Below are 19,064 nucleotides of genomic sequence, written 5' to 3'. Positions count from 1 at the left end.
ATCCTACAGCCCCCCACCCCCAGCTGTGTCAGGTAGAATGTTTTTGTTATATACACACACAAAGGAACCGCACTCACACATCACCCCGATGTTATCTCCTACATCTTGTGTCTATCTACTCCCTATTCGCATGCTCACCACTGCAAAAAACCAACCCCTCCAGTCAACGTCCACTCAATAGGAGAGTTCTTATTGTTGCTGCTATCCCCGTATTCTGGCATCCCAATTCCCTGGCCATCCACAGTGCGCCTGTTGAAATTAAGTCCATGCTTGAGACTTTCCGTCTTCTGCCAATGACTACTACGCTGTCCCTCCAATATGTCAAAGTGAAATAAGCCAATCATGTCCTGCTCCAGTGAGCACTGAGGCATTGGTGTTCATCTCCTGTTTAAAGGCCTGAGCCACTGGTGGCGGAAATTCCACATCCCTTTGGGTGGGGTGTGAGTCTCTCTATAGGACAACCTCTGTTGACTTCTCCGCAAAGTGGTAGTCATTTAATTTACCCCGGAGGGATGATGGGCTAAGTCAGCACCCCAATCATGAGCTTAAGTCGCAACCTTCCGATTGCGAGCCACTCATTGAGCCACTGAGAAAGCTGCAATTTTAAATTTTACGTCCTTCTTTGTCATGCAGTGATCGACTTTCCTTTGGCATCCAAAATAAATAAATAAATACTCGCAACAACGCAACGGTTCATATATTACAATCAATCCACATCCAATTCTTACGCAATTGGTAAATTTAAACCTCGCAGCCACCGGTGGTACTTCATTCGTAACAATGTAAAAAAAATATATATTATTCTTAAATGAAATCGAAAATCTGAATTGTGACAATTCATTGAATTGGAGGTGTGGATCATTATAGGCTGAAAAACCCCTCCTCTTCTCCTGCTCATGATGTGCACCTCTTGCGAATTGTGCAGGGCTTTGAAAAGTGACCACATTAAGACTCTTTAAAAACCCAAGTTGTATTAAACATACCGATGTGGAAATGTGTCTCAAGCTCTCCATATGGCACTTAGAAGATAAAAACAAATCTATATGCTGCCTGTATACGGAAAGTTGCATTTATATTAAGAGTGGTAAATTTAAAACCATTCATATGTTAAGAGTTGTTTTGTCATTAATTTGAAGTTCATTTTCCACAAATTTACCTGATTTGATTGAAGTACTTTAACATCAAATGAATGGTAATTAAAAACATGTTTCAGTCAGCAGGATATTCCAAATTGCATATGAATCTCACATTTATCAAATACAAGGCATAAATACTGCATTTTACATTCTACCGTGTTGAAATAAATGCATCATCGCCCTCATCAGCCACCGTCAATCCACTGTCTGATGAAGGCTTCCCCCCCAAGCCGCCACAGCTAAAACAAACACGTTGGTGTAGCAGGACATTATCGTCATGTTTTTAATATTCTACCACGGCTACATTTAGATGGGACTACACCAAATGTTTCATAATTAAAATGTTCACCTTGAGACAGTTTCAAACATATCCACTTTCTAAGCCCTAAAGTTGTACTGCTTATCAACAAACTGCAGACGTGCAAATACCCCATAGGCCAATTCCTGCTACAACTTTGCCTCAGAAGGATATCTCCACTTAAAGGGAAAAAGTCATTACAATGTTATCACTTTGGTAGATCATACTACTCAATAGGAAATTAGGGGAAACTCTCTCCAAAAGCTTCAGCTACACTATTGACATAATCCTGTCGAGTCTCAGGAAGATATAACAAGTTGGATTCTCTTTCTGTCTGGGTTTAGTTTCCTCTCTGCACACATTGATTTGTGGGTTATCGGTTTATCTGTATTTGCCTCATTATTTCGAACAATGCTGTACGAAATGCAACCCGTGGTTGAAAGGACCGTCACATAATAAGGACGTTTTTTTAGGACATGACCTCAGCCATACTACAGGGTGGCCCATCCAGCACCGTTCATTTTAAAAGAAAAATACAGAGCAGCTTGAGCTAGTCAATGAAACTATACACATACACACAGGCTCTTGTGATTTGTGACACTCATATCGAGCTTTATACTTGTGTGTGTGTGTGCACGGAATATGTATTTCTACATGAAGGTTTATTTGTGACTCAAAAACCGTAATATCTCTTACTTTGTAGGTTTTCGCAGTTATGCCGTAGCTCGGGTTGTATCGCGTGTTCTCCGGCAAAATGTCCAAAGTATTGCTCCATGTGTTTGTTAAGTTTGTTAAGCAACTGATTTTTTTTGTTTAATTGTAAACTTCCTGGAGTCGCTCTGAGCATGTGCAGTGAGTGCAGCGTCGAACATCATACCAAATGACATCCAGTAAAACCCCAAACAAATAAAAAATGGGTGCTTTGGTCTGCTCCCACATGAAAAGACCAATTAATTGACCTTCCTATATAGAGGACCACAGAGCTTAGGGGTGAATTTGGCATGGGCTCACAGCCTGGCTGCCTTTTCTGCTTGTCTGTAATTCTTCACCCCTCTGAGTCGTTCTCTTTGAGAGTGAGCGAATACTGTGCGGCACATTGCAAGTAAGAAATTATGACCAGATGACTGTCATTACATACGCTTATCACCAACTTTATCACCTTGTTGAGGAGCTCTCCAATCATGCCGCTCCACGTGCCGTCAGCCTGGGGAAGGCCGTAGCTGAGGTCGGCTGGCATGAAGATCTCGTAGGAGAAGCCAAGCGACTTGGAGAGGGCATCCATCACGTCCACGGAGAATCCCTGGAACTTCTTGGGCTTGCCGAGCACGTTCTCAGCGAGCATCACAAAGGGCTCCTCCTGCAAAAAAAGAAAACGCATTATGGCAGTGCACTTGTAATAGCAATAAATATTAATACGATCAGATTTTATGCACAGCAAAGAGAGGGCCTTTGGATGGGAAAGTGGGAGGGTGGGGGAGCGTCGCGAGAAAGCTGTATTCGTAGTCGCAAGTAGTATTCCACGGTGCCTTCCTACTGAGAATTTTTACTAAAACTCGCAAAATTCCTCATGCATACACTTCCCATTCCGAGCACAAAGCCCACACTACTTCTTTACATTTTCATGCCAAAGATGTGCTGCTGCCTTTGTGATTTAGCACATGGGTAATTTCATGTTAAGCTTTGCAATTCACGAGGATATGTTATGCCACTGCCACTTATGCCGGCTACAATCTCGCGAATATCAAATGCCGAGAAGGTGGAAAGCTGTGTTACTCTATAAAAATGAGAAAATCTAATGAGCATTTAAGCTGCTTTTAACGTCATTCCTCTGTACAAGTTTTCACACGGCATACCTAATGATATACACAATGCTCTAAACATTGGCCCTCTCAAGCCTATTAAGGAAGACAAGTGTGACACCCACATGAGTGTCAAGTGCCTGCAATACAAAGTTTAACTGTGGAGGAGCAGATGGGCAAATTTTTACCAAGAAAGCAATCCTCATTTGATGTAAGTATAAATATCCACATATAATTGCTTTTGAAATGTATTCCTGGTGTACTGCATATGCTTTCTTTCCTCAAAACGCACAAGTTGATTTGAATGTGCCAAGGTTGAAATTACTTTGGAGAAAAAAATATTAAATGTAAATCATAGAAATGTATAAACTCACAAAAGCAGTTTGTTTCAAATTAAATACATAGTGAAATTATACTAATTGTATTATAACAAATAAATGTGGCAAAGATTGCTTTGACTCTCTATCAGTAAACATGAATGCATAATTTCTTAAGTGAACACTTTTCTTATTACAATTGTAGTGACATCGCTGGATGTCATCGTACAGTGCCGGCTCTAGAGAGGCACGACGTGCGATGTCACCACATCGCGGACACCACGAGGGTGTTGTGGGCGTAGTACCGGCCCTAGAGGGGCCCGGTGAGCGCTGATTTATAGCGCTAGATGGCACCACGCTTGGCGTGCAGTGCCAACCCAACAGGACAGGGTGTGTGAGTACCGGCTGAAGGATGAGGTTACTAAAGACCATGGCACTCTGGTTGACCAGTTAAGTCTACAAAGGGGCCCCAAGTGGGGGATAGGGGTGGTCACGTGGTTGGGATCCAGATCCTTCCCGAGGATTCTGGAAGGTGGGCGTGGCCAAGGGTGCAGCCAGCCACACCGCAGAGAATATAAGCCGGGTCCCGAGAGGGACAAGGGTTGCTGTTCATCCTGGAAGAAATATTCGTCTATGTTCTCCGTTGAACGAGTCTCCAACACGTGGACCTGGACCCAAGCTGTTGGTCCCGGTCTGTAGTAGCAGTTACGTTGTAATTAGTGTAGTTAGCCTGGTGGTCACCATCATAGGTTGTTATTCTGTTAAGGGGAAAGTTACCCCGTGTGTTGGACTTGAATAAATGTGTTGCCTCCAAGTCTACGTCTGCGACTCAATTGAACTCACTACACAATTATAAAATAAGGCTTATTTTAAGCACACGAAAAATGCTGTTCACTCAAATACAGATTTGTATAAATGACGAATTTGAGATAAATTCAATACAGGCCGTAGGTGCAGGAAGAATACATTTAACGATAACACTTAACAAAAACATTTTTAAAATAATCTTAAAAACTTGTCCAAAAATACATTTGCTCACAACCCATAGCCCTGCTCACTCGCTCTCTATTTCTCCCCATCTAATGCCGTTCGGTCAAGACTCGCGACTCAATTGGACGCGCGGATCTGCCATAGTCGGCAACAAAAAAGGGGTCTCGAGGCAGACATCAGACCTTCATGAATATTTATTGAGCAGAAATTACTCTGCCAGCAGCAACTCTGAGGGCAGGTCCTGCCTTATGAATGTGTGTTTACGGCACACTCGGCTTGATTTACAGCTCTGTGCTGACAGCTACACACCTGTGCGTCCGCCGGTGGCATGGCGAGGAGTTTTAGGGGCACGTTTATATTACCGAGCCACATGCACAGAAGCAGCAAGACAATTAAAAAAGGTGCATTGGCTCCCAGGTTGTTTGCTGGCCGCGACATTGCCCAGCGGTAACGCAATTGCCGCCTGTTGTAGACGTTCGCGGTTCCAGCCTACGGCTGAAGTGGTTAATACTCCGCCGAGTGTCTACCATAAACACTACGCGCCATCAGCGTCACAAGTAGACATTGCACGTACACGTACAGTGTGTGTTTAACTTCTTTCGCACCGTACGTAGCCAACCGTGTTCATCGTGGGCGCGGGGGTAAGGACAGAAAAATAAACACGAACCGCAGTTCAAGATCCTCTCAACACGATGCGATAAATAAGAGAAGGCCACGTGTGCCGACTCTATGGCCGAAATTGCAAAATGTCCTAAATTACTCGTCAATTACTTCATTGGGAAACAAAGCAACTGTCACCCCCTACTGTGAAAAACTTAGCGGGACCCTCCCAAAAAAAGTTAAAACTCAGCAAGGCTTCCATAGTTAAACAAGCTTACATACTCATAATAATTTGTTGATAGTCACAGCAGACCTAGATTTAAAATAAAAAAATGTTTAAATAACTTGCGAATGTACTTTGTTTCATAGGGCACATTTTCATTGACATTTTGGCCAAACTCTTTGCAATAACAACAACCGCCATTCGCCACTAAGTGGCGGAGACGTCACCACGATACTTGTGCCAGGCTATGTGCACCTTGAGGCCACGTGAAGTGTCCAACGCCCGCTGGCAGGAGGTCATGGGGCAGACCAAGATGCCACAGGTCGACTGACTGAGACGACTCGCTGATGCACCACCTGTGCTCCCTAATGTGACAACTTGCTGTGCTTCAGCCACCCGGCTCTCCGCTCGTTGTTGTAAGTGTCGCTCCTCCGCCCTCCGTTGTTGTTGGAGGGCGACTGCCTCCAACTGCCCAGTAGCGTCCTTCACGAGCCTCCACTCCAGAGGCCAATCTTGAGACCGCTGGTACCAGTCATCGGCTAGTCCACTAAGCTTCACATCCTCTTGTACCACATCACTCCATCTCTTCCCTAGCCCATGCCGTGCCCATCTAGCCCCCTCGATCCGGCCGAGCAAAAGCTGTTTAGGCATGCGGTGGCTAGGCATGCGGGCTACATGGCTAAGCCAACGCAGCCTTGCCTGCCGGAGGAGCTCACCAATGGGACTTTGTCCAGATCTTTCAAGGATTTGTGAGCGCCTCATACAATCCAGCCTGGTTACACTCAGGATGGATCATAGGCAAGCCAGCCTAAATGTTTCTAACTGGTAAAGATGTTCCATTAGGGGGGTCCACGTTTTGCAAGCATAGAGAAGGGAGGGAATGACTGTGGCCGAGAAGCCCTGAACCTTCGTGCGGAGCGACAGACCAGGTAGCTTCCATACAGCATTACGCAACCGATGAAAAGATAATGCTGCTCGACTGATTCGGAGTGAGACCTCTGCTGTTAAACCCGGAGCCGGCCCAGGTATGGGAAACTCTCCACTTTCTCCACAACTGCCCCATCACCAATTGGGAGTTGTGGGGGTGGAGTGTCCGATGGTACAAAATACCCAGGCATGTGCCTAGTTTTAGTGGGGCTGATGGTAAGGCCCCACCTCTTAGTGGCAAGCTCCAGGTTCAGCAGCAGCGCCTCCAACTCCTCCTTTGAGTGAGCAGCAATTACCAGATCATCGGCATACATAACATGGTTGAGCAATAGGGAGCCATCCCTTGACCGCACCTGGGCATCGATTAGCCTCCTATTATATCTGTACCAGATGGAAATTCCTCCGGTACAGCTATTGAAGGCTTCATGAACTACGTGGTCAAAATAGATGTTAAATAATGTGGGAGCAAGAGGACATCCCTGTCACACCCCAAAGTGTATAGGGAATGGCTCTGACTCCCGGCCACATAGTTTTACCCGGGCCCGCTCACCATCATGAAGGTCCTTAATGATCGTGAGCAGAGGGTCAGGGATTCCGAAAGCACAAAGAACAACCCAGAGCCCAGGCCTACTGATGGTATCATAGGCATTGACCAGGTCAATAAAGTCGAGATGTAGGTGTTGTTGGAATTCCCTACACCTCTGCTGAAGCAGACGGACAGAAAATATGGCATCTGTGCAGGACCGCCCTTTCCTGAAACCGCATTGCATGCTCGTATTCACATACCTTGCCACGCTTTAAAAAAGTGTGCAAAGCACTGAGCTCTGAGATATTTCAGCTAGGTAATCGGGAGACGATGATTCATGTGAAATCCATTCCTTAACATGATGACAATGTGTTTTTCTACCTGACTGAGTATATTATGATTATCCACTGCCATTACCATTTTATGTAATGCCAACATGAAGTGTTCAGGCATGCTTTTTTTAATGTTCTGCTTGAATGGCATGATGAAATATCTTTGAACATCTTGTACTATATAGATTGATGCAACATTACAATTAGTTTGAATGTATTAAAATAATAAATGTATTAATGGGAAACATTCTATAATGAACCTATCAATTCTTTGTTGTTCTTGAGTGGGATGAATTAATGAATTGGTTTATAATTATAATAAAACGAATTTCACAATGATGATACATTTTAACACATCTTTAGATCAATTCAAACTAAATACTCTTGATTATATACTTTCGTGATATATCTTTAGGTAGATTTTTTTTTTACAAATAACATAGGAACTCGATGACTAATGTATGCACAAAGAACAATATCTGAGCATGTGCATATTCACATGTAACGTGGTGCTCCATTGGTTGGAGCTGGGTGTGATGGTGCACAGCCGTGATCCCACACTTTAGAGGTGAGGGCCGCTTTATCCAGCACATTCTGGACACAGCAACCATCTATGTGGGACTTTTTGAGTTGTATTCACCAGAATGCCAAATAGACGAATGCAGAACCCTCCTGAACAAGAGCCGTGAGACTCAGTGAAGCCTTTCTGCATATAAACATGACATCATAGCTAATATTATTATTAACAGTGGCATGTTCAATTTCGATTTAAAGCGTTCGTGACTGCAGGGATTCATATTCTTGGTTCTTTCGGTAAAGTCACGTAGAAGGGAAATAATAAATAATAATAAATAAACGATACAATTCTTACGACGTTTCGATTGCAACATAAGCAGAACATTTTCTTGCTGTGGTTTTCACACCTGATGATGATTGCTGGTGTTGCAATCGAAACGACGTGAGAATTTGATTGTTTAATTTTTATTATTTTATTATTTCCCTTCTACGTGACTTTACCAAAAGAACCAAAAATAGTGGCATGTTCCTTATTAAATCACGTTGGAGCCTAGTGTGATGTCGTTTTCCTTTCCTGGATACATTTTAAAACTCGTAATTATTTGCGCTGTTACATAGGCGCAGAAAGCGTTACTCTTGTTAATTGTGTCACAGGTTCGCACAATATGCTTTGGAGCAGACGCCGTGCTTTAAAATAAATCCATGCAGGCATCGCTGGGTGAATCTAAACCGTTGAATTCATGTAAATTGCTTCAGCTGTAAAGTGTGCTTATCGCTAAGTTGCCTATCAATATACCCAGCCCCGTATTGTAGAGCAGTCACAGTCAAATATGTCTGTAAATCAATTCCCGTGTCAACTGTTGCCGAAGTAAAAACTTCCATTTGCGAACACGATTTGTTAACCTTTACTCAATGAACGGAGCTGCTCTCTGAATGAATGCAAATCCGTGTTCGCGACCCAGACGAGGGTCCTTCGGGACGACACACCTCTCACTAGACCGCCGACTTCACTGGACGATGCCGGAAAGGCTCCCTCCCCGCCCCCCCCTGATGGGCACAACGGCCGGGTCAAGCCCTCTCGTGCGTGGCAGTTTGGAGGACGTGCTTTCGTCCGCTGTCAATTATTTTTTAAAAGCAACTTAAAGCTTGTTCCAGGGAATATACAGAGGCCAAATGTAAACGAACCTACACGATAAATTATCAAAGTTATTTCGTGCTGAAAATGAGCATTGAGACGTTACTCAACTATTAATAGCCTTGAGCCAGTGGTGGAAACTCCACTTATCCATGCCGGGGGTTAGTCTCTGCATAGGACAATTAATTGTATCGATCCCAGAGGGATCATGGGCTGAGTCAACCCCGTACCAGGATTTGCAATCGAAACCAACTGCAGCAAATGAATGGTAAAATCCATGTACGTTAATGGGGTACTGATGAAGTGCACTTTGGGTCCTCAATTTATACGTGACTCACCAGCACAGCGATGACACGCAGGGAAATGCCATTCATGTTGTTCTCGAGGCGACGGTCTCGCAAAGTGCCATTGAGTCCTCGCACCGGGTCCCAGACTGCGAGCTACAACAGGCAAGAGAAGACAAAGAGCTCACACAGAGAAAGAGATTCTTTGCACAGTCGTACAGGCTATTGACGATGGCGAGCGTCTGTTACAGTTCACCACATGCATAGTCCTTGAGCTATTGGCCCCTAAAAAATTGGTGGCACATGCTAACAGTGATTTTCTTGAGGCATTTTAATTCACGCACACGTATGATAGATAGCAAGTCCACTATGGTAGCTGCATTTGGGGAAAAGGTAATTAAAAAGGTAATGAAACAGGAGTATGTGTTGCACGTTTGACAGGTATTATAAACACGAGTCTTATAAATCACACAGTATGTATGCAAAGCTTCATGCAAGCAGTGGACATTTGCCCATGTAGTTGATACGGGTAGTATTTGTCACTGCACGTGGTACCAACTAACCCTTCTCGCTCATTGGCGAAAAAGGGGGTCATGTGGTTGATGTTGACGCATTCATTCAAGGCTGAATTGACCTCACGGAAGACCAGAACCAATTCGTATACTGCTCATTAGGAATGAGCAATCAAATCCAGTTTCCTGGGTTCATAGTGCAGTGCAGAAACTACAAAGATATATCATGTAGCCTTCAGCACCTATTGCATCTGTAAACATGTTGGGTGGCCAAAATTTTTATAGATGTAGTGACATCGCGCTGACTGTTGGACAGCAGCTGCAACTGCAGGTGGGCACTTAGTGCACACGCCGCTGAGCATATATGCGGGAGTGCCGGCAGGGCGGAGGAACTGGGGCAAGGGTCATGATAGACCTCGTGTGGAAGAGGGTTCGAGAAGGGAGGTGTGGCTAGGGTGGAGCCAAGCCAGAGCCAAGCCGCGCCATGGGGAATAAAAGCAGCGGAGAGCGAGAGCTCCGGGCTGCCGGTTCTGGGAGTGGACTCGCCTCGTCGTCACCGCCTACACCCGATTATTGCTCGGCTGGTCAGTAGTTGGCTGTCTCGGTCGACACTGTCGGTGCAACGCGGACAGGGCACGCGGCAGCGGGGTCGTGTGTGGTCATAGAGAGGGGGCCCGAGTGGTGGCGCAAGCTCGGCAAAAACAACGAATAAAGAGGGCAGAGCGGTGCCTCCTGCACCTGACTTTGTGTGCGATGCACGCCACCCGCACGCACGCACAGACGACACTACACATACAACACCAGGACCTCAATTGAGTCAATCCAGATGATGCTCAGGACCAGTTAAGATATATGTCACTGACATCGGCCGTGAGCAGGAATCGAACTCTGGTCGCCAGTTTTGTAGCAAAGTGCGCTAACCACAGTGCCCCCACTTCACGAGGGGGTGGGTGGCCAGCACCACACCCGGCCGCCTTTGTCTCCCTCGCGGAAATGTTTAGACATTGCACTCAATACTCATTTGAGGCTGAGTTGGCCTAGGAGTGGCCCAGGACCGGTTCAGATAATCGTCACTGCTGTTGGCCCTGAGGAATCGAACTCGGGACACCAGGTTCGTAGCGCAGCGTGCTAACCACTACACCACCGTTCCCCACGTCACACACACAGATACATACGCCACTAAAAATGTGCACTATAGCAAGAAAAGCTGGGTTGTTTGCATTTTTGTTGAAGTGTTTAGTTCTCATTTTAAATAAAAGTGACATTTCACATTTCACGGCTTATGCTTGTGTAAAATGGTATTGATTACTTCCTTTGATAAGTTGATGTAAAATGGAAGCAAGACCAGTGGCTCCACAATAATAGATCAAAGCCTGCAAATTCAGTGGAGCGATGGTTTAAACTTGGGTGAATGCCATGTAAAAGTGTACACAAACGCACACACAGACACATGTTTTATGTTAATATAAAACACACACATATATAACTTATATGCACGATTATAGTAATTATTTTGCCAGTTTATCGATGACGCAAAACCCTTTTTTTCTTGTTTTCTTTCATTGGCCCTCCTCAGAGACTAGACTAAATAAAAAATGTCTGTAACAGTGGAAAAAGGCTAAGGCATTCAATGCACATAATTGTTCAACTCCATCAGGTACATTTAGAATTCCACTTTCCATGAGAGTGGGGATGCTGCAATGGTGTTAATGGTCAGTACACTGTCGTTTCAAGCTGTAGGTGAGGCAGTTGATTTCTTAAATCCCTCCCCCCCTTGCCTCTGTCCACCCGATCAATGGCAACACCGCAGTACGATAAAGTGTGAGTATTCCCTCCTTACCTAGATGTCTGGCGGTGTGGAAGAGAAGACCAAGCTATTTTTCTCGAGGGGCTCTCCAGAGCCCTCTGGCCAAGGCCTTGCTACCGGCAATTTGGCAAGTAATTGCATGGCTGCACTTTTTTTAAAACCCTTTTTGTGTTATTCTTTGAAAAATAATGATCAGTTAGAACCGGCGTTATTCGTTCTGTGTGTGTACAGTTTCCAACTGCTTTTCTGATCATCGCTGGTATTTTCATGGACTCCAGTCGTGAATGCTGGTGATGCGCCATTGAGACAGAGCGTGCTATTATTACCCCGGCTATACCTGGCTATAAAAGAGGCATATATACCACCGCGTGACATGTGGACAGACAGCTAAATAATCTGGTAACGAGCAGCCACTCTCTCCAAGAGACAGCAGGCTGTCAGCCATAATGCTTCGTTTGTAATCGGCCCTACACATTCAGCTCACGCAACATGGCTCTGGCAAATAATGATTAATAATCTTGCTGAATATATTGATGGAATCACGTGAAGGCTAAACCGCAGAAACAATGCGGGGATGGGTTGGGTGGGGGGGGGAAAGACTGAAGTTGCATTTGTATTCGCGCACAAAGTTCAATTTAGCATCTACAAGCCACCATTTCACTGACCACCATTTCCATTACTGTGATCAACAACAGCAGCAGCAGCAACAACAGCAATACCAACAATGAAATTCCTCATTATGAAACACTGGCATGGCAATTACGAACACTGTCTGGGTTTATCATCACAATGGCGTACAAATGGATTATAGCGATGAATTCACTCTACATCTATGCCCTTATCTACGTGTTGTGAACGAGGGCCATGCATTCTCGAAATATTATCTCATTCATAATATTTCCCTTTAAGGGCAGTGTTATTGACAAATGTATTGAGGATTGTTTTTGTTGTTATTTTAGCAATGTATTGAACTTCTGCGCAACGCGGTCGCTGCCTTGTGGTGAGGCTTTCACGTCGGAGAGTCTACAATGAAGTCGGAATGTTAATACATGCTCTGTCAAATGCCAAATGAGTTGAGCTCTAAAATAATTGTGAAGAGACTAACGTATGATCCCGCCGTTTGACAGTCCATGTTTGCGCCAGGCAAACAAGCAAACAAAACCCAAGCCTGTTAAGGGAAATAAACCATTGAAAAGTAAGATATTGACGTAATCTTCCTTGGCATTCTCTAACATGCACTGTCGGCCAAGTGTCATCAATAATGCTCACCCACTTAACGAGCAGCGCAGCAGACACATCTTCCAGCAACACCTGCGTCTACACTTCAAATAAGGAGGTAGTCTGCGAACAAATGCGCATTATTGCACAAGTTTATGAACGTAGACAGGAAATGCAACTACTTCCCCCCATTATTTCTTTGAAGCACGTCTTTCTTAAATTAAGACCTCCATGTAGTGGTGTGCATTCCGCACGATTCGCAAGTCAAACTCGGCGTCTTTATGCGCCGATGAATAAAGGGCTATAACATCTCCACTGGAGGCCCTGAATTGCCAGTAGAAGCTCCACAGGCCTAACGCGTGGCTAATCTCTCCATAGGATGCCAACTGCTAGTGCTGTTGGCTACGTACGGTGCAAAAGAAGTTCAACATATATACATACAAACTGACATCCGAAATAATCAATTGACGAAATTAATCAACTTCTAAATGAGTAGTTGGTTTAGTACCTGCTAATCGAATGGTTCGTTAATGGGACGTTTGCGTGTGGTGGAGAAAAGTGTGGGTACTCACACCTTTACTGAGACGTCTGCCCAGCATGGGAAGAGTAGGCCAAATACCCACTACAGTGGCGTCAGCGAGGAATCGCAGGTCTGCCCCTTGAGCGTAACAGTGCATTTCAGCATGGAATGTGTGGGAGGATATTTTGTCCATAGATGGAAGATCAAGAACTCACCAAAGTGCGAATTTGGTGAGGTGCAAACCATCAGGCGCATCACTGATGACGACTGCCTAATGCAACACACGCATCTTAGTGGAACAAGTGGACTCACTCCACTCAGCTACCCCAGATGCCGTGGAATGGCTAACAATATAATAAGTAGAATTGTAGCCTGCTGCTGCTGTTTTCAAACTCCATACAAAATAAGAAGCGTGATCATTATCGGTGACTTTAATGCAAAAGCAGGTACCGTGTAAGGTACAGGCAGGAGAATGAACGTTTGGCATAGGAGCGAGGGAATTATACAGAAATTATACAGCCAGCAAACGTGGAAATTATAAAAACTCTTTTTTCAAAAAAATAGGAGGAAATGAATAAATATAGGGTTTTTTTAGGTTAGATCTCGTAAATATATAAATGTGTCGTTAAATCCCGCCACCATCCGACACAGCCAACTAGTAAGGGTTGTCACGTAAACAGAACATGCCAATTCGTCACTAGTACAGCACACCGGTGTGTTGGAGAACCAAGCCACAACATTTACAATCTGAGTACGACTTTTCGCCAGTAATTACAACTAGCTTGATCAGGCGACAGCCAGATTTGTGGAGAAGTCCACCTGTTTCGTTCCTTATACAGAGGCATAGATGTGGTGACCACGCTCCTGCGCTCTTGAGCAAAGTGGTTAGGGGGGGATTACTGAGTCAACGTACATTATGCATGTGCAGTATGCGAGCCCTTTGATCGTGTCCTTCCTGTCTATTGTGTGTATTAAAATAGCCATACCAACGGTAATCCCTTTTGAAGTATGCTGCCCTTTATAGGCATGCATTTAAATAATGTATTATTTGATGATTCGCTTCCAAGCAGCACTAAGGCGGTAGCTATCTGAACGGTTAAAATTATTTTTATTTCTTTCAATTTCGAATATATTCTCTAATTAGTCTTTGCCAGTAGTAGCTAGTTTTGCACATAACTTCAACATTATCAAAATCAATTGCGTGTCTTTGTTGGCACGCGTGTTCTCCTACTGCTGACAGTTGCATTTGGGAGAGTCACACCATCACCCTGCACAGAAATTTGCTCTCATCAAGACGCTCATTCATCGAGCTAAGAAAGTGTCAGATGGTGACAGTCTGAGAAGTGAAATTCAACATGTTAAAGAAGCGCTGCAAATGAACTGTTACAATGATGTACAAATCAACAGGGCATTGAATACCAAAACCAAATCAAATAACAATAGCATTGAAACTGCCCAAGTAATAAAAACGATCAATTACTGTACATTGTAGGAGTAACTGATAAACTAGCCAGATGTTTGGAAAAAACAAAACATCCGAGTCAGATTTGGCATTGTACATAAAATACAGAAATTAATATCAGGTACAAAAGATGTATTACTGAAGCAATCAACAGAAGGTGTGTACAGGATTAACTGCACGTGTGGTAAATGTTACGTTGGGCAAACAGGACGATTGATCAGCACGAGACTAAAATAACATCAGAAAAAGATTAAATTCTCCCAAATACAACTGTCGGTAGTGGCATAACACACGTGCCAACAAAGACACTCAATTGATTTTGATAATGTTGAAGTTCTGTGCAAAACATGCTACTCCTGGCCAAGACTAATTAGATAATCTATCGAAAATTAAAGAAATTAAAAAAAATTTAACCGTTCGGATAGCTACTGCCTTAGTGCTACGTGGAAGAGAATAATCAAATAATACATTGTTTAAATGCTTGCTATAAAGGGCAGTATATTTCAATAGGGAATACCGTTGGTAGGACTATTTTAATACACACAATAGACAGGAAGGACAAGATCAAAGGGCTCATATAATGTACATGCATAATGTACGTTTACTCAGTAATCCCCCCATCCACTTTGTGCAAGAGCGCATAAGTGTGGTCACCACATCTACGCCTCTATATAAGGAACGAAACAGGTGGACTTCTCCACAAATCTGGCTGTCGCCTGATGAAGCTAGTTGTAATTACTGGCGAAACGTCGTACTCATATTGTAAATGTTGTGGCTTGGCTCTCCAACACACTGATGTGCTGTACTAGTGACGAATTGGCACGTTCTGTTTACGTGACAACCCTTACTAGTTGGCTGTGTCGAGTGGTGGTGGGTTGTAACGATACATTTATATATTTATGCGATCTAACCCAAAAAAAACTCTATTATGGATGATATTGGTCGCGAAAGCCTACGTGTTAAACTAAAATGAAGGAAGATGAACTAAAACGGTGAAATAATAAATAAAATGTATTTGATTCTAACAGGCAGGCTCAATATTAGTGAAGTCGTCAACATATTGAACACAGGAAGTCACCACAGGCTATTGCACATTAACTAAATGAAAGAGATGGCAAAGCTAATTGTTGACGAAACCAAGATAGATGACATGCAAAATCTACGTTAGTTTGCAGCCAAATTTACACGAACACGAATACAATATAAAAATGCCTACAGGAGCAACATTATTAAAGGTATGTTAACACTTTCAATGATATGCAATAACTAGTAAAGTAATGGATATCGCATTGAAAGTTGGTTGATATAATACGTAGCAGCAAATAGGGAACAAATAATCTGAGACCACAACATAAATGTGGAAAGTGAGAGATATTTAGAGTGCCACTTTGTGCCTGCAGAAAAGTGAAGTTTCAGTTCCTTGGATCAAACCCACTCAATTAAATGTGTTACTTTTTGTGTAAAGGTCACCTGATGAGGATGCCTCTCTACTCTGTCAGTATTTACAGGTTGCTCGGGATGTTGCTTGGGATCCTCTCAACTTCTTCCCTGCACCTGTGGCCCTGCATACACTCGGACTCTGCGTATTGACTGCAACACGTCATTTAACTCTGCTGAGCAACCGGGAAAATATGGAGTTGATTGCCTTTAAAAGTTACAGTGCTTCAGTTTAATAGGCGGTGAATACAATCTGGCGGCGTAGACCCTGAGAATAAAAAAACTTGATTTTCTTTACTGGCACCCTAACATGCTAAACAAGGGCCTGAATACACAGATGATTGACGTCTCATGAATGAGTACTGATTATGTTAAACCTGGACGAATAACGCGATCGTGGCCCCGACGCCAAGATTTCAACTCAAGTTTTCATTTGGGAGTTGAATGTCACCCAGAGAGGCTACATTTAATCAACTCCATCGTTCTTACTCTATTCTCGGTTTTAATATTTAGTTTTCTTTGGTATTAGTTTGCTGACCTGCAGATGACATACTTTAACTTTGAAATTGTACAGAATCATCATAATGTTACTTTTTTGCCAAGTGTTACAAAATGAGTTCGTCTCCGTGCCTAATACAACAACAGCAAAAAGTAATCCATCCATAACTTATTATACAGAATAATACAAAATGTGCAAACATTCTATTGAAGCTAAATTGAACCTCATTACGGCGGATGCTTTTTATTTCAGCTATCTTTACAACGCCTGTGGCTGTGGGCAAAAAACAAACAAGCTCAACGGTGATGATAGCTGACGGTGCGCCGGCTGGCGGGGGCTGTCTTGGGGACACCCGCGAGGCGCGTGTGGAAGCGGGGATGGTGGACAGAGTTGCGGTGCGTCGAGTTAAAACACCCCCCCCCCCTACCCCCTCATTCATCGGAATAAAAAAAACACTCCCGAGTGAATTTTACGAGTTCATAGCAACACGGGTTTCTTTGTTTGGTTGGTCCAAAGACAAATTAAAACCTATTCCATACATATTGTACGCTTGGTAACGGGCTCTTTCCTTGCGACCATTCCGCTAATTTTTTGTTTTAGATATGGAGGATTTGCAAATGATTAACCTTGCGCCCCCTAATTTTAGTGAATATGTATCATTATGCTACCGTTCACAGTGAAGTATGGACAAACAACCGCCATGACCGTCACAGCATAGGGGAGGCCTTCATCCAGCAGTGGATTGACAAAGAGCTGCCAATTATGAATTCATTGCATCTAAAGTGTTTTTATTGAGCTCATCAGAGGCGTCTTACACTACGTGCCTACGTGCACAGTGCATCTGACGTGTGTCGCGGGTTCATAGCTATTGTCAAAGGGAATACATTTCATGTAATAAATTGATAAGATTAAAACAAACGTTTTAAAAGCTTTTTGTTCATCAAGCCGATGGGCAACTATGTATTAGCAACTACGAGTAACTTACACTAATATGTATCTCCAAATTATACATTTAGGTGTTCTATGTTTTTATATTCTATGGGTCTTTCGGTAAAGTCACGTAGATAGAAAAATAATAAAAAAAATATCGCGACGTTTCGATCGCAACACAAGCAATCGTCTTCAGGTGAGAGCTATGTTATTATTCCGTCTTAAAGTCTCCCAGTGGAAGCATGTAATGTGCTATATTAGTTCGTGTCATTTTATTTGTGTGCATCATTACTTCATGTGCTGTGGCTAAATTAGCATGTTTCAATGCCTCTGGCACAGTATAAATAGCAAAAATGACAACAACATTTTAAATATATCTGATTAATAAAAAAGAAAACCTCCTTCAATAGCAATAATAGCTTCTTCAGCTTGCACGCATCACAGTGTGCATCTGTTGCCATTTAGGCAGCCACCCTCTGTGGCATATCTTCCTTGCATCCCATACATATGGTAATGGCAAAGTTTTACACAGTCTACGAAACATTTGAGTGAATCTAGAAACGTGACAGGTTTTAAACATGTTTAATCTATTGGCTACGAGGCTCGATAACTTTTGGGCAAAATGGGGCAAAAGTAAATATAGATCATCAGAGTTAAAAGGTGATGAATGTCCAGAGCTGGGATGACCCATTAAAAGGGCTGTCCAAGAGGCAACAGAAAGAATGGGGACAAATTAAAGGCTGATAGTTCTGAATGGCAGTTGTGCAGAATAACAAATGTTGCATGCGATGCACGGAAATACAACTTAAAAAATAAACATAAGTATACATTTAACCTGGGTACCAAATTAATCAGATTTCATGCACAAATGTAAGGTCCACGCGTGAATAACGCGTCGTCGGTGAGAAGCCTGCCTGCCGTGTGATTAAAGCAGAAAGTCAGGGAGATTACCATTCGTGGGTATTAGAGAACATCCTTCCGCATAACCTTTGGGTTTTAATAAAATTAAATCTTTCTCCAATTTCTATATTCATACCAAGTGATTGCCAAACTTCTAACACTTAAATGCATCTAATCCTCAGTATATTGATGCAATTTAAGGGTTCCTCATCGTAATTCCATGAGAATCCCTTAATATCCCCTGATAATTTAAGTTTTCGTCTTCGTTCTGTGCAAGAACACAATTAGGTTGAACATGGTATTGGCATGCGGTGAACTTTGGTGAAAGAAAGGATGGGTAAGGGTCCGTGAAGGCTCCTCCAGGCCACTCAAGTAATTGTGTGGTTAATGAAAGTAAACCGAAAAAAAGCCCATCATGTGTTATTTCGTCCATGCAGATTCATCATAAGCTGAACAATAATTTAGTTCACATCTTAACTATGACTCCGTTTCAGCAACTTGACACGCGACAGCAGGGTGAGCCTTTGCAATGACAGACACTACACTAGCATACATTATTACCGTGCAGCTATTTAGACGGATGTAAGGCGTATTCAATTCATTCAAGGACATTCATCTCTTGAGATATCAGAGAGAGAAATCTTGATCCTTGAAAAAAAATACTTCCACGTGCGCGGCAATTGCACACGCTCCTTC

The 19,064-nt window shown here is 43.2% G+C and overlaps 1 protein-coding gene across 7 annotated transcripts in view; it reads right to left on the bottom strand.

The window, feature by feature from the left end:
• Positions 1-19,064, bottom strand: part of LOC133350734 (glutamate receptor ionotropic, delta-2-like) — a 211,307-nt gene that overhangs the window by 35,509 nt on the left and 156,734 nt on the right. For all 7 annotated transcript variants that reach the window (XR_009756103.1, XR_009756102.1, XM_061565416.1 and 4 more), the window contains exons 9-10: positions 9,138-9,239; positions 2,594-2,791 (exon numbers count right to left, since the gene is read on the bottom strand). Coding sequence is in view for 5 of the 7 variants with exons in the window: in XM_061565416.1 (XP_061421400.1) it covers positions 2,594-2,791; positions 9,138-9,239 (300 nt within the window). In the remaining 2 variants the exon portion in view is untranslated. The remainder of the gene's footprint in view (positions 1-2,593; positions 2,792-9,137; positions 9,240-19,064) is intronic.

Source organism: Lethenteron reissneri, chromosome 34 (assembly GCF_015708825.2).
Source record: "Lethenteron reissneri isolate LAM-NWPU_2019-01 chromosome 34, ASM1570882v1, whole genome shotgun sequence".
Taxonomy (NCBI): domain Eukaryota; kingdom Metazoa; phylum Chordata; class Hyperoartia; order Petromyzontiformes; family Petromyzontidae; genus Lethenteron; species Lethenteron reissneri.
The sequence above is the reverse complement of the archived record's forward strand: the minus strand, read 5'-3'. Positions and strand labels throughout refer to the sequence as shown.